At 39.3% G+C, this 16,323-nt stretch overlaps 1 protein-coding gene across 1 annotated transcript in view; it reads left to right on the forward strand.

Moving 5' to 3' along the window:
* Window positions 1-16,323, forward strand: part of cdh17 (cadherin 17, LI cadherin (liver-intestine)) — a 96,269-nt gene that overhangs the window by 33,807 nt on the left and 46,139 nt on the right. Inside the window, exons 8-9 of the mRNA XM_043688147.1 lie at window positions 6,325-6,483; window positions 10,522-10,712. Coding sequence (XP_043544082.1) covers window positions 6,325-6,483; window positions 10,522-10,712 — 350 coding nt within the window. The remainder of the gene's footprint in view (window positions 1-6,324; window positions 6,484-10,521; window positions 10,713-16,323) is intronic.

Below are 16,323 nucleotides of genomic sequence, written 5' to 3' on the forward strand. Positions count from 1 at the left end.
AGTATCCTATAAGAACAGCATGATGGAAATTCTCCAGCATCCAGATGTGACTTTTGTAGGTCAACCTAATCGCTCTGCCATGTAAAAAAGTACAGACAGCAACAGTATTGGAGCCTGAATCCTTTGTCCACTAATGTCCTTTGTCAAAGACATATTTGCATAATTTTTGGATGTCTTTGTTAGCATTGTAGCATTCCACTTTGATAGGATCCTTTTAAAAACAAAATTGTTAAGATTTGAAAGGTATTCAGCTACCTCTCACATCTCTTGTCAATAATAATAGTTGTAGGTACTTCTATAGGGGAAGGCTGATGGAGTATTTTGGTCTTGCTGTAGTTAAGTGAGAGAACAACCATTTATACACAGAGTTGAAGAGCTTGCTTCTATTATGAGCCATGAAAATGCAGTTTTCAGGATATTATAAGTTTTAGATAACTTGGAGAGCTGTCTTAGTCTTGGCTTTCACCTTGTTGAAGTTGAAAACATTCAACCAAGGTGAAATTCAATCATATCATGTGAAAGTTGGACTCAAATTACTATGAAAAGAAAGTGGTAGACATTGCAGTCAGTTATCACAATCACACTATTTTACCTTGTGCTAATCTGAACCCAAAAAGGCCTAGCATCCATTCCATTGTAAAAGATGTCATACTATTATGAGAAAATTGCAGAATAGTAACAAATTTGCTGTACAGTCATGTCTCTGGAGCATTCTTGAAAGGGCTTCTAAGGGGAATCATTACAGTAGAGAGATGGTGGTGACCAGAAGAGCAAGACCTGTTCTAGAAATGATGGATAAAATATTTAGATTCAGAGCAGTAGGCCACTTTGCCATTTTTTCCAGTAGAAACAATCAAAATAAGGGACAATCATTAAAAAATGTAAGGCTATTTGTCAGTCTGCCTTTTACGCATCAATAAATGTCTTGTAGAGCAATTTGCATTCTTTCAGGCACTCCCCTTGGATTTGTTGAGCAACAAATATCATGCCTGCGGTTTAGTGGATGATGAGAAACTGCACAGGGGTTGTCAGATTTATATGTTTGTTGGTGGACGGGGTGTTTTCCCGAAGGATTTGTGTGGAAACATTCCCTACAGAAAGAAGATGCTTCTATAGATTTCACAAATTTATTTCTTGAAAAGTGAACCAGTGATGACATTGTGGAAGTCATGAAGTACATACCTGCTCTTCACTGATTTTTGCAACAAGATCTGAGATTGAGTTTATGAACACCAGCTTTATGAATGTTCTTCATAATGAATGCAGGAATGTTGTTGGGACCACACAGCTTGTTATTCATCATCTGTAGAACAGACATTTGTAATTCAACAAGTGTTGGCAGCTCACCCAAATTTGATCTTTGAAGTTGTTGAAAGATTGTTTTGATTGTTTTGTCTGATACTAAAGGTACCTGGTTGAGAGATTTCGGTCCTGTTCCTTCCGACTTTCTTGCGATAGCTGCATCGACTTTGGGAAGAATTTTGCTGTTTTCGGTTGAGTGGGGGGTGTGCACCATTTGCTTTTTATAGAATTGATCACATGGAAGAAGCTATCTGTATTGTGCAGAACTGCATAGAATTGAATATTTTGACCTTCTTTATCTATCAAGCCGGTGAGAACAAGACAGGAGGAATATTGCACTTTGGATTGTTCTCTTATCTCTATATCTTAGAGAATATAGATGTTAAGTTTTCTCCTTGATTTTGTTGTGTATATCCTGTGTTTTGATGACAGGTGCAAGCTCATGGGGGAGTGTAAATGCCTGTGGCCTATCTAGCAGTTATTTTCATGCTGAATGATGTGAATGAAGTCTGGAACCTTCCCAGCCCAGATGCAGACAGTGATATAGTCCTAGAGGTGTCAATGGTTGGATCAGGGTGTTTTGAGATTGCCTTGTATTTATCTTTCTGATGAAAATACATTTGCGATGGTGAGACCATAATTAGTGTACTTGATGAGGTGGTTGGGGTCTCTTGGTATTTGATTTGTCCACCCTTCCTTCTCGATGGCACTCTTCAAAATGGTGTAGGTGAAGGAGGAGAAAGCGAGGACTGCAGATGCTGGAGGTCAGAGTTGAAAAGTGTGCACTGGAAAAGCACAGCAGGTTAGGCAGCATCCAAGTAGCAGGAGGGTCAACGTTTCGGGCATAAGCCCTTCATCAGGAACATTCCTTGGGTGCTGCCTGACCTGCTCTGTTTTTCCAGTACCACACTTTTCAACGACTGATATAGGCAAATCCAACTCTGATATTAAAATCTTCCAGTAGAACTGGTTTGTTTTATTTTTGGTATGGCAGCTAATACAGAATCTAAATCTGCATAAAGGCTTTTTGGGTTTCATCAGTAAAATTGAGTGGAGGGCACAATCACTGATTAGTGTGACGCTAAGCTGAAGATATAGGGTCATGAGTTGTTTGTTAATATCAATTGTAAATTCTGTCAGCATATCTGTGATTTGATTCGTGATGGCAAACACAACGTAATGAATACAAAGACCCTTCTCTGGTTTACCCTTCCAGAAGAAAGTGAATCATTGCTCTATTGCCATGCTTACCTTGTGGTACGGTGGCTCAGTGGTTAGCATTGTTGCCTCACAGCACCAGCATCCCAGGTTCAATTCCCACCTCGGGTGACTGACTGTGTGGAGTTTGCACATTCTATCCGTGTCTGCATGGGTTTCCTCCCATGGTCCAAAGATGTGCAGGTCAGGTGAATTGGCCATGTTAAATTGCCCAGTGTTAGGCAGAGGGAGGTGGGTTGGTGCGAACTTGTTGGGCCAAAGGGCCTGTTTCCACACTGTAGAGAATCTAATCTTGTGCAGGAAGTTGCACTGAAAATAGCAACGTCAATATATACTGCAACCTCCTGCAACTGTTTCATGTAAACCATATTTGCATTCTCCCCAGTGCCTATACAGCCTTTTTACAATATGGAAACCAAATGTTACTGGTTCTACCTCTTTGAAGTAAAATAATTATTCTATACTTCCAGCACTGCTTGTGATTTTATCCTTTCCGACTTTGATGGCTCCAGTTTCATCGCAGCTTTCCTTTCCCTATTTATGTGTCAGGAGAATATTAGCATGGATTTTAAAAAGCGGTTAAACAACAGAAAACAAAGAATAAAAATAATCTGGTAATTTAAAGATTGGCTGGCAGTTATTAGAAAGATGCTGCAAAGCTGGCTACTGGGGCCTTAGTTTGTCACTCTGAGTGGAATACATGTTTGCAGATAAAACAAAACAAATGCACGATGAAGCTTATTGAATGCCCCAGCACTCCATTACTTTGTTGAAACAGATGCACAGAAGAGAAAACCCAGCTTTACAGACAGTAATGGGTTTAATTTTGTCACTGGTTCAATGTTTAGTCACACAAGTTACAGAGCTGCCAAATGCTTTTAGTTTCTGTTATTAATAATTTAAAGGTCTGGTTGATAGAGAATTTAATGGGTTTTGTAGCAGCATTTTTTAAAGAAAGTTTACACCTGGCTTTTTTTTTAAACATATTTTCCTATACTGTTGTTACTGTCTGGTTCATTGAATCTATGCATAGTGTGTACTGGATGAATGAACATAGGTGTGTTATGAGTTTTCATGGAGGGAATGAGAGGCCATTGGGAGTTTGAAGAGGATGTAGGGAGGTTATGAAGGGCTACTGGAGGTGGATCAGAGAGCATGCATTGGTCTGGGGCATGTCTAAGTCCTTCTGAAGTTATCTCTTCAAAGGTCCCCATATCTGGACTATAGTTCACTACTTCTCTTAGACGAAGTGAACAATGAGTCCTTGAGAGGTAAGCCAGACTCCCTGATAATTGATTGTAGCCAGGAGATACTGACACCCACAGTGTAGCCAACCAGGTCCAGAACAGAAGGGCTTGGATTTCTGCCTGTGGCCTTCTCTCATATCAAAAGATGTGAGAAGTGGGAATGGGGATAAGGATCTGGAATCAGTTCACATCCATCATTTTTAAAGCTCTGTTGCATCTCCACAACTCTGAAAAAAGTCAAAAATTCCCATAATTATAAGATTATTTAAAAGTTCCACATTTAAAACTCACATCTCCTCTTCTCTCTTTACCCACCACTCCCACCCTGCTGCTATGCTTGCTTTTCTTTCTTTGACCTCTTGAAAGTGCCAATTCTTCCGGTACAGTGTCTTTCCTACTCTGTTGTTGCCAGGTTTGGATCTGTCTTAAATAGGTTTGCAACTCCCTTCTGTCTCAACAATGGGTGTGAGGCTCAGCAACCTCAACTGCCCAAACCTAATCTATTCAACATCTTCCTAACCCATGGCTTATTCTTGCCAATCTCCTTGCAATTCTGTTTATTGCTCTCAGCTTTGCCCTGGTAGAATGACAGGTGGACTATCAATGCTTCCTGTGTCACTTGTACCTAGAATTAATGACGTCCTTGAAGAAAGCCTTTGCTATTCTTGGGTTTACTACTGATGATCATATTGATTAAATGGTTTTGGCAGAGATGTGACTGTGAGACGATGATACTTTTCATCCAATGAAACTTCTTTCTCTTTCTTCTGTTATAAGATGTCTTTTTAAAAAGCTATTACTTCAAACAGGCTTTTACTCATCTTTCCTAAATTTTCTTTCTATGGCTTGGATTTAAGAAATGTCAAAACTGTTTTGTTTTTAATAATACTATTGTTGAGTGTGTTGAGTAGGTTACAATAGTAAGTGTATATTAAGTTGCTGTTGAATGATAAGACTTTGGGCTGACTTCACAAACATGTCAGTGTCAGTGAGGAGTGACAGCCATTGGTCATGTTACGTGAGCAAGTTGCAGGGAGAAAGTGAGGATCCGACAGAAATTTACCTGTATCCTCCAACAATGTCATCTACTGTATCCGTTGCACCAAATGTGGTTGCCACTACATTGGGGAGACAGGACGCCTCCTTGTGGATTATGTCAGAGAACATCTCTGGGATGACCGCACTAACCAACCCCACCACCCCGTGGCTGAACACTTCAACTCTTCCTCCCACTCCACCAAGGACATGCAGGTCCTGGATCTCCTCTATCGCCAAATCCTTACCACCTGATGCCTGGAGGAAGAACACCTCTAATTCCGCCTTGGAACACTGTGACCACACCGAATCAATGAGGATTTCACCAGTTTCCTCATTTCCCCTCCCCTCGTATTATCCCAGTCTCAAGCCTCCAACTTGGCATTGCCCTCTTGACCAGACCATTACCTTTCCCATCTATCCGCTCCACCCTCATCTCCAACCTATCACCTTCTCCCCCACCTTCATCTATCTATCACATTCTCAGTTACCTTCCCTCCAACCCACACCCCCCATTTATTTCTCAGCCTTCCTGGCCCACAAACCTCATTCCTGATGAAGGGCTTATGCCCAAAACATCGATTCTCCTGCTCCACAGATGCTGCCTGACCTGCTGTGCTTTTCTGGCACCGCACTCTCAACCATGAGCAAGTTGCAGGCCTGGTTCCCATTAAATTCCATCAGTATGTTATGAAGGTGTAGAGGTGTACTGTACCTTTAAGAGACAGAAACACAGAGTGTGCTGAACAATTTAAAAATGTAACATTTGGTTGAAACAAATAGCTGGAATTGTGTTGTCATGGAACAAAAACAAATTCAAATTCGGGCAATCAATTTAAATTATGCCCAGATACAAAAATCCAACTGAATTTGAATTTTACTGTTTGGGAGGACATCAAACCAGTGAAATGATTTGATGTTTTGAGGTATAAAACCGGACATTTTGAACAGTTAGGAGGAGAACAAAAAAGAGTTGCCAAGAAGCAACAACTGCCAGCAGAATAACTCTCTGGAAGGTACCTGTCCTTAAGAAATTTGTGCAGCAGAACACAAAGTCAACCTAGAGGAATGTACAGAGAAAGTCTGACAGCTGAAGACTATACCTGGGTTTGAAAATGATTTTGCCATAAATTTAAGAGGGAATTTATTGGACCAGTATTGTAGAGTGGGAAGTAAAAGATAGGTTTACGAGAAAGGAGTTGTAAGTAGTGGTTCTAATGTTCTCTGTTGGACTTCAAGAATACAATTATTAACTATTACTTTCAATAGTGAAATCTAGGATAATTCTTTTGCCTCTCAAAATTTAACAGATTATAGCGCGAGGTGAGCTTCTCTGTGTATCGGGTTTAAATTAGCAGAGGGGTATACCCCATGTCGTAACACATATTCTCCCCTGACGAATGGCTACTTCGTGAGATATTGGGGAGGGTACTCTCGAGCAATGAAAAGTGGAGCTTTCACACTGGGTAAGGGGAAGTTATATTTGTGTGCTTATAATGTAATTTTCTAAATCTATTTACAGGGAAGCCTTTCATGTCTGTAACTGCAACTGATTTGGATGATCCTGAAACTCCTAATGCTAAAATCTACTACAGCATTTTACAACAAATCCCAAACAGTAATGACATCATGTTTTTCCAGATTGATAACCAAACAGGAAAAATCTCCACAACAGAAGAAGGTATGTTAATCATGACCATTTCTTTTACTAAAATGGCTATTTGAACTATATAGATTAGATTAGATTAGATTAATTACAATGTGGAAACAGGCCCTTTCGGCCCAAGTCCACACCGACCCGCCGAAGCGTAACCCACCCAGACCCATTCGCCTATATTTACCCCTTAACCTAACACTACGGACAATTTAATATGGCCAATTCACCTAACCGGCACATTTTTGGATTGTGGGAGGAAACCGGAGCACCCGGAGGAAACCCACACAGACACGGGGAGAATGTGCAAACTCCACACAGAGAGTCGCCTGAGGCGGGAATTGAACCCGGGTCTCAGGGGCTGTGAAGCAGCAGTGCTAACTACTGTGCCACCGTGCCGCCCACCGTATCCTTGTATCATCATTATTGAAATTGCCATCTTTACCGTTCAATGTAGATACTTTCAAAAGATTCTGTTGACATAAAAAGTAAAGTGTTATCAGAGTTTATAGAATTAAAATTGAGTTTCTTTCTCGTTACCAGAGCTTGTAACATTAAAGCTGTTTTCCTACTGTCATTTTAAAATTTAATTTCAGAATGCCAACTTAATTTAGTTTAACTGAATTTGATTTATCAACGTTAATGCATTGCTGATGATTGACCAAACAACCGAAGCTGCCTGCAATTGCAATTACTTAGATGTAGAAATTACAAAGATCTATTTTGCTCAAAATAGGATGAATTAATGCATTCAGACCTATCTGACAATTCACAAACTTAAAAGTTCTTATGATGCTCAATATAAATACATTTGGAAAGTTATATGTTCAGCTTAAACTGCCAGTGCAAAAGGTTAACTTTGTCTAAAAGGGGGTGGGTAAAAATTCTCAGATCTAATAGTAATGATGTCACCGCCCCTTGTCTGTGAAAACAGAACAAACCATGTGCAATGGAATCTTCTCAATTGATATTTCTCAAGCAAGTGAGGAAGTTGAATTTGAGAATTTCAGAATAGTGTTTCAAAGTTTCAAGTTCTCCTTTAGATTTCTCTGTCAAATTTTCTTCCTTTTATTCAAACTGAATACACATGCATTAATTCAGACCCAAGCAATCTTTCAATTCCAATTAGCAGTATCCAAAGTTAAATGTCACCATTTGTTCTCATTTGTGAATTTATATCCAGATTACAATTCCCACATTTAAAATATGTTCAGCTTGTGCTTTTTAACCAGGAATCTCAACTTAAATCTTAGAGCAAAACTTCTAGTTAGTTTAGTTATGTCATCCTTTTAATCTGTCTTATATTTCTCATTGTGACACATGTTTAAAAGAGTTGGCATTTCTGTTGTACAACTAATCTAAAGAGAAGAAGGCACACATGCTTTCTTCTGTTTTAATCTTTCCAACAGTATGTTGGTTTACTCTGGCCCTTCAAATGTACTTTCCCTTAGCTATCCTAGAACCATAGAAAAGAGGCAGCATAGAAGAGAGTCATTCTGCCCATCATGCCCATGCTGACCTTATGACACCTGATGCGCTTTCTCATCCCATCTTCCTGCACACAGCCCATAGCATCCCACAGGGATCTCAACACCCTTTGGAACAAAGTTTGAAACAGCTTTCCATTCGCAAGGGTAGTCACCAACAATTGCCCTTTGTTTCTTATTACTGAGCCAACTTTTCATCCAGTTGAACATATTGCCGTCTATCTCATATACTTTTACTTCTTTGGCCAGTAAGCCATGTGGGACCTTGTCAAATGCCTTACTAAAAACAATGTAGACAAATCCACAGCACACCCTCATTGATCTTCCTTGTCACTTCCTCAAAAAATTCAATCAAATTTGTGAGGCACGATATTCACTTAAAAGAGACCATGCCAATTATCCCTGAAGAGTCTATGTCTTTCCAAGTCACAGTTCATCCAAACTCTCAGGATTGATTCTAGCAATTTTTCCATTGACTCTAAACTTAGTCAGTACAGGTTAGATCTAAGAAGGTCATAAGTAATTAATTTGGAGTTGCTTTATCATCTTTCCTTGTGATTGCCACATATAACAGACCCACTTCCTTAAATAATTCTCTTTCAAGTTCTTCTTTCCTTTTTATGTAGTTACATAGAAAACAGGAGCAGGAATAGACCACTCAGCCCTTCATTTAACATGGTCATGGCTGATCAACACCCTCTTTCTGCTTTTGATCCCTTTAGCTCTAAAAACTATGGCAGCTCCCTAATGAAATATTCAATGTTTTGGACTCAACTCCCTTCTGTGGCAGAGAATTCCACAGGCTCACCATTCTTTGGATGAAGAAATTTATTATCTCAGTTCTCAATGTCCTATTCCTGTATCCTTAGTTTGCAACCCCTGGTTCTTGACTATCTGGTTTGGGAAGATCCTTCCTATATTTATCTGTCTAGTCCTGTTAGAATTTCATAAATTCCAATGAGAGTGCCCCTCATTCTTGTAAACTTCAGTTAAAATAGTCCTAACAATCCAGTTTTCTTCATACATCAATTCTAAAGGTCACACTAAACCAGGTCACAGTCCAACAGGTTTATTTGGAAGCACTAGCTTTTGAAACTCTGCTCCTTCATCGGGTACCTGATGAAAAGACAGCACTTCGAAAGCTAGTACTTCACTAATCTTGTTGGACTATAGTCTGGTGTTGTGTGACTGTTAACTTTGTCCACCCCAGTTCAATACCAACTCCTCCACATTACATCAATTCTGTCATTTTTGAGCTTGATCGTTGATTTACACAATTGTACGTGCACATAACACAGAGCTATGACTCACTTATCTGTTTTATTCTTTCATTCTTTTTCACTCCAATACCTTTGCTGTTCCATAATCCAACCAATTAAATCCTAAATTTCTGTATTTGCAGAACAAGTATTCAGTGAAGGGCCACTTGCGCCAATTTCATTCTTCCACTATGTTCTTAGGCTATGTTCGGTAACACACCTGGTACTTGATTATTCAATGCTTGCAACTTGTCTCACTATTCTGGTCCTTCTCTTGTACAAAATGTTCTTTACCTTTAGAAATATGCACTAAATTTTCTGACTATGACCAATCCATTGGCCAGTGTCCCTAGCCCTCAATCCAAAAGCTCCTTAACTCATCGAAGTACGTGCTAAGACCATTCCCACAGCCTGTTTGTTAGCATTGGTGATGCTAAATACAATCTTGTTTCTTGTACTTTTCTTTTCTCCTTTCGTAACTCTGACCAGGCCATACTTTACAATCTCTGAGTTTCCAAGGAGGCCTCAGCAGTCAATTGGATGCAAATAAACTTGGGCTGATATAAAGCTAACATTGTTAAACTTATGGAATCCACTGATCATGGGTTTTTTTTGCCAGAGCAGTCAGTGGTCTAGAGAGAGAAAACAAATTTTAATGTGAACCCTGGTAACCTTTTACTTCCCACATCACTATAATAATAAAATATATTTACCACTATATTAGCACATTTAAAATACAAATATTATTAAAGTATCACATTAAATAAATTCATGATGAAACATAAATGTTTGCCGTTGTATAGTGCATCTCTAATGAAGATATCCAGAGCGCTTTCTCATCCCATCTTCTTGCACACAGACCATAGCCCACCATCTCTAATGAATACTGCGTTAATTAACGCCTGAAGCACCATAAGTTGAAGTTGGTCTGCTGTAAAGTTGCTCACAGGTGGAAGAATTTGCAGAGCTAGAAATTTGTCTTGAGCATTGAAAGTGGTTGGCATCCCATTCAATGCCTGTAGTACACTGCTTACTAGTGAAGTCGATAATCTATATTAGAGTGGTGCCGGAAAAGCACAGCAGGTCAGGTAGCATCCGAAGAGCAGGAAAACTGATGTTGATTCTCCTGCTCCTCGGATGCTGCCTGACCTGCTGTGCTTTTCCAGCACCACTCTAATCTAGACTCTGATCTCCAGCATCCGCAGTCCTCACTTTCACCTCGTGAAGTCAATAGTGCCTTATGCCTTTGTTGCTTCTAAATCAGGAAGAGTGATGAATGATAACAAGTGACATTTTATTCAATATGTGTGTTTTTTCAGGATACCAGTCACTTGATCCAAAGGTACAAGACAACTACCAGCTGATAGTGAGTGCAAACGATGCAGCTGTCTTGTCGCTGAGCACAAATGCTGCAGTAAAGATTACTGTAAAAGAAAATTTGTGGAAGGCACCTGGTAAAATAAGCATTACCGAGAATTCTACAGACCCTCATCCAAAGACATTCATACGGGTAGGCTTTTTTTTTATGCTTATCCCTATGTCCATCTGAATTGAACATTAAGGTGGCAGGTAAGATAGGAATGTTAGGAAGAGCTTCTTTAAATATATAGAAAGGAACACATTGGCGAAAGTGAACATGCTTTTCGAGGCTGGTGAGCTCCTTAGATGCTGCCTGAACTGCTGTGCTCTTCCAACACCACTAATCCAGAAAATAATAATTGGAGGCAGGAAATAAGCAGACAAATTGAATAAATATTTTGCATCAGTGTTTACGGTTGTGGACACCAATGGGATTTCAAAATTATGAAATAATCAAGGGACCAAAGGTGGGGAGAAAATGAATAAATAACTATCATTAGAGAAAACATGCAAGGGAAACTAATCCCACTAAAGCCGATAAATCCCCTGGAACTGCGGAGTTGCATCCTAAAATATTAAAGGAATTAGATACAGAGATAATGGATACATTGGCAACAGTCCTTAAAACGTCCTTGCATTTTGAAACAGTTCCAGTGGGATTGGAAAACTGCTAATGTAAAACCCTTATTCAAAATTGGAGTGAGGCAGAAACAGGTAACCATGGGCAAGTTAGCTAAGCATCTGCCATTTTGAAACTATTATGGTATATTGTAAAGGATGTGATAGCAGAACATTTAGAAATAGACATTTCAATCAAACAGAGTCAACATGGTTTCAAAGGGAAATCATGTCTGCCACATATATTAGAATTCTTTGAAAAAGTAACAAGCAGGATAGTAAAGTGGAACCAGCGGTTATAATGTATTTGGATTTCCAAAAGGAGTTTGATAACATAGCACATATATGGCTAATTAATAAAATAAGAGCCCATTGTGTTAGGGGTTGCATTTAGTTTGCTTACAGGGTAGGCTAGAAGACAGAAGTCAGAGGTTTGGGATAAAACAGGATGTCAAGCTGAAATTAATAGAGTTTAACAGGGATCAGTGCTGGGGCCACATTAATTGACTATTTAATCTAATGAATTTCATGAGGAAAGTGAATGTACTATCAGGAAGTTTGTAGATGGCACAAAGATATACAGGAATGTAAATAGAGATAATGTCACTAAGAGTCTACAAATGGATATCGGGAGGTTACCTGTGTGGGCAAAATCTTGAAAGATGGAATATAACATCGGAAAATGTGTGGTTATGCACTTTGCAGAGGGAGAATAGAAGAGCTGAATAGTATTTAACAAAGAAAAATTGAAGAAAGCTGCAGCACAGAAGGATTTGGAAATGCTCATGCATAATTAACAGAAAGCCAGCATCCAAGTTCAGAGGCTGGCTGGGAACATTGGCCCTTATTTCAAACTAGGGAAGTCTTATTAAAACCTTATGAGGCATTAATCAGACTGCATCTAGAATATTCTAAACAGTTTTGGTCCTGTTATCTAAGGAAAAATATACTGGTATTGGAGGCAATCCAGAGAAGGTTGACAAGTTTAATTCTGAGAATAGATAGATTTTCTTATGGGGAGGTTGAGCAGTTTGGACTTGTACTCATTGGTATTTAGAAGAAATGAGTGGAGATTTTATTGAAACATTTAGATTCTTAGGGGGTTTGGTAGGGCATAGGTGCAGACGTTATTTCCCTATGGGAGAAGAGGGGCGGCAAGTGGCTCAGTCCTTAGTAGCTGCCTCACAATGCCAGGGATCCAGGTTTGATTCCACCCTCGGGCAACTGCCTGTGTGGAGTTTGCTCATTCTCTGTGTGGGTTTCCTCCAGGTGGTCAGGTTTCCTCCCACAGTCTGAAGTTGTGCAGTTTAGGTGAATTGGCCATACTAAATTGCCCATAGTATCCAGAGACATGCAGGCTAGGTAGATCAGAAATGGGAAATGCCTGTTTCCATACTGTCGGGATTCTATGAAATAAAAGGCATAATCTCAATTTCAGAGGTTGACCAGTTGAAGCAGAAATGAGGAGGATTTTGTCTTATGAGATGGCAGTAAATTTGTGGAATTCTTTATGTCAGAGGGATGTACAAGCTCTGTCACGAAGTACTTTCATGTCTAAGGTAGACAGACTTTTAATCAGTAAGGGATTTGAGCATTGTGTGGAAAAGGCGAGGAAGTGGAGTTGAGGATAACTATATTAGCCTTGGTCTTATTGAATGTCATGGCAGACATGATGAACCGAATAGCCAACAACTGCTTCTACAAAAATGAGTGAAAAGCCAAGATCATGGGTCTCCACCCCTTTTTCCAATTCATTATGCCCATTTCCTGAAGGACTTTGGAGTGCAATTAATATTAAATCTGAAATAAGTTATCAAAATAATATTGCTTCAGATTTTGCTAAAACGATAATGGTATCTGAATGTAAGCTTTTATCAGTAAACAAATTGGTCATCAACCTGAGGTCAGAAAGAGATGTTCTGTGAACTATGCATTGTATACATTGCAGAATTTGTTCTGCAAATTCTGCTTCATGGATGTAACCTCCTTTTACTTTTCATGGATTTGCTGCATTTAGACATTAATTGTTCATTGACTTTACCCCAGAGAGCCATCTAGCAATTAACAACAGAAGTACAGTAAAAAAATGATCATTTTGATGATTTCCAATCAATATCCTTGTTCAAAAAGTGAGCAATTAAAGAAATCTTATTCATTAATATTGAATATTTGTTGTTGATTTGAAAACGTTACATTTCAGGTTTTTGTATACTTTTGAAGTGAATTCCTTTAAATTCCTTACCTTGCTTTCGCAACAAATTGTTTTCTTTCTATCTTTATTCACTTTTCTTCCTCATTATTTTTGTGCATGAAGTAAAGTTGAATTCACTTTGATGAGATTCTTCTTTCCAGCCTTTTCTTTGGTCATTCCTCCGTCCTTTAATTTCACTGTTAAATAAATTTGTCCCATTGTTCAGAGAGATGTCAGATGTCCTATTGCCTTTTCACCACAAATATCACCTTATAATTACAGAAACTTCATATGCAGAATTTCTTGAAACCTAAAAGTGAACAAAAATTTGAAATAAACAAGCTATGTTGCAATACATCCCACATCCAAAAAAACTGGACTGCGGTTTTGGTCACTGGCAGAGAACTCCCCAGACATTCTCCTGGTCTCTAAACAAAGTTCCAACAATTTACATAATTTTCCTGGGGTGTCTGCCAAACTTGAAATGGATAATTGGAGAACAAAGCAGAATGTCTGTGCCATTGATTTTCGTTGCTGTGATTCTCCAAGAAACCGGCATACCTGCAGAGTTTTTTCTGTGGAGAAACTCTTCGAAATATACAGAAACAATCCATTTGAACCAAACAGTCTCTGCTAGTCTTTATTTTCCACAACAGCAAATGATCCCAAATTACAGTTAATTATTCAGTTCCCATTCCACTTTCCTCCCTTTGTCTTCATCCACCTATCCAATCTAATTTTGAATGTTGGCACATTATTTGAACAAACTGCTATCCTTTAAGGTGAACTCCACCATCTCAAGTCTCTTTGTAAAGGATTTTCTATGATCCACAGAATGACTGAGCTTCTTCAGCACTTGTTTTTATTTCAAACCTCCATCATTCATAGTACTCTGCTTTTAATTTTCTGCATTCTCTGTTTATTCACATTCTATAAGGCAGATAGCTTCATAATTAATCCGCACTGTACCTTCTCTAGATTTTCTCATTTCCTGATGAAGGGCTTATGCCCAAAATGTCGATTCTCCTGCTCCTCGGATGCTGCCTGACCTGCTGTGCTTTTTCAGCACTACACTCTCTGACTCTGATCTCCAGCATCTGCAGTCCTCACTATAATTCCTCCCTGTGCCTTCTCTAAAGTCTCAATATCCATTATACTGGGGGTTCAACACTGTGCACAAGTTGAATAAAACACTGAGGTCTTACTAAGGTTCTATATAGTTTTACCTCTTGGCTTATTTATTATATAACTCTTGTAATAAATTTGAGTTGTTTTAACTTCATTGGAAACTAAAGTCAGATGTTAAGTAACAGTTGGTTTGATTCTGTTAGTTTCCTGCTGAACTGCTTGGATTAAAATGGACTCCTGGAATTGCATTAACATTTTTTATAATATTAACTGCTGAAATTTCTGACCTGAACCTTATGTTTTTGATTTGGCAAAACCTGCCTTGCCATGAAGCTTTTGGGGTTTGTCACTGCAAGATCAAGTGAATTCTCTCACTGTATCTTACCAAAAGTGTCTCATTATTTATCCATCCTGATCACTACGGTATCCTTCACATTCAATTTCTGCTGCATCTTACGAAGCATTGGTCCTAGAACAGCTCACCACACAGCAGACAGCCAGTGAAATACTTGTGCCTGCACCACCTTTGAAAGATCACTGTGCAACCAGTCATCTTGGAGATGTCCTGTTCAGTTCCTGACATTTGCGCTAGACATGGCAGACATGGGGAAATCAGTGCCTCGATTTGCTGTCAGTGTCTTGGGCGTCCTGCTGGAGGGATTTGAGGTGAATGGGACTTCCTCTTCCCCTAGGACGAAAGATGGAGCCCACAATAGCCCAGTCTGAAGTTGCCACGTTGGTAAAAAAGCAGCCTTTGGAGGAATGTCCAGAACTGTAAGAAGAAAGTCAATGTCCTCCTCCACACCACATGTGTAAATGCCACCATCGTCTCTCTGAAAACTCACTCTATATAGCCACCAAGGGTCATGCTCTACCATTCTCACTAATGCCTGCAACATCTTCGCCTCCTGCTCTCACCCATTACAATCCACATCTCCCCACCAACACCAAGAGTAATAGCTATGCCACCCACTTTCATCTCAGGTGATAGCTGTGTCTTTCACATTCCAGGAGGAAAGCAATTCCCAATAGGAAGGAAGCATCAAAACAGCAAGTATTCTGCTCATCATTTGGCTCCTCCCCTTGTGTAGACAGAATCCTAACTCTGATTGTTCCATGTGGCTGACTGACCATCTGCAAGTCCCTGGACCAGTTTTGGAGCCTGCTGTTGACTTACTCTGTGAAGGCTATTCCTCTTGATCTGACTATAACTGATGATAACTATGATGTTATCAGCCTGCTGATAACTATAACAGGCTTCCTGGCTTTGTGTCTACACTAAGCAGCAAGTCAGGGCAGAAGTTGTATGAGTCTGATATCTCTGGTTGAGGCGGCAAAGTATAGAAAGACAAGGCATTTGTCTTTATGCTGTGCGAATTCAGATAAGTTCAGAGTGAGTGGATGCTAACAGAACAAGCAAAAAAGGCTGAAGATGCAGCCTAGTCCACTCCACAAACTGAGGATATCTTTCTAAGTGCACAGTGTCCATGTAGTACTATTTTAATGATAGTTGTCTCTGACTTGCCTTGGTTACTTCTATTTACAGCCTTTTACAGCCAAATGGTATTAGAAAAAATATTATTTTATACTAAACTAATTTAATGTTATTTTATTGTCCCTCATCTAAGTTCTATAGTCCTGCCATTCAAATTGATCATACTTCAGCTCTGTCGTTCCTTTGGAGACATTGATAGCCACAGATATGTCACATACTCTAGTCCTACATAAACCTGCCAAAGAAACCCGAAATAGGATAAAGCCCTTAAACTGAACTATTGCAACTATCCAAACAAAAGTAAAATATCAATTGTGTCATATTGTATTC

Source organism: Chiloscyllium plagiosum, chromosome 4, assembly GCF_004010195.1.
Source record: "Chiloscyllium plagiosum isolate BGI_BamShark_2017 chromosome 4, ASM401019v2, whole genome shotgun sequence".
In the NCBI taxonomy this organism is placed as follows: Eukaryota; Metazoa; Chordata; class Chondrichthyes; order Orectolobiformes; family Hemiscylliidae; genus Chiloscyllium; species Chiloscyllium plagiosum.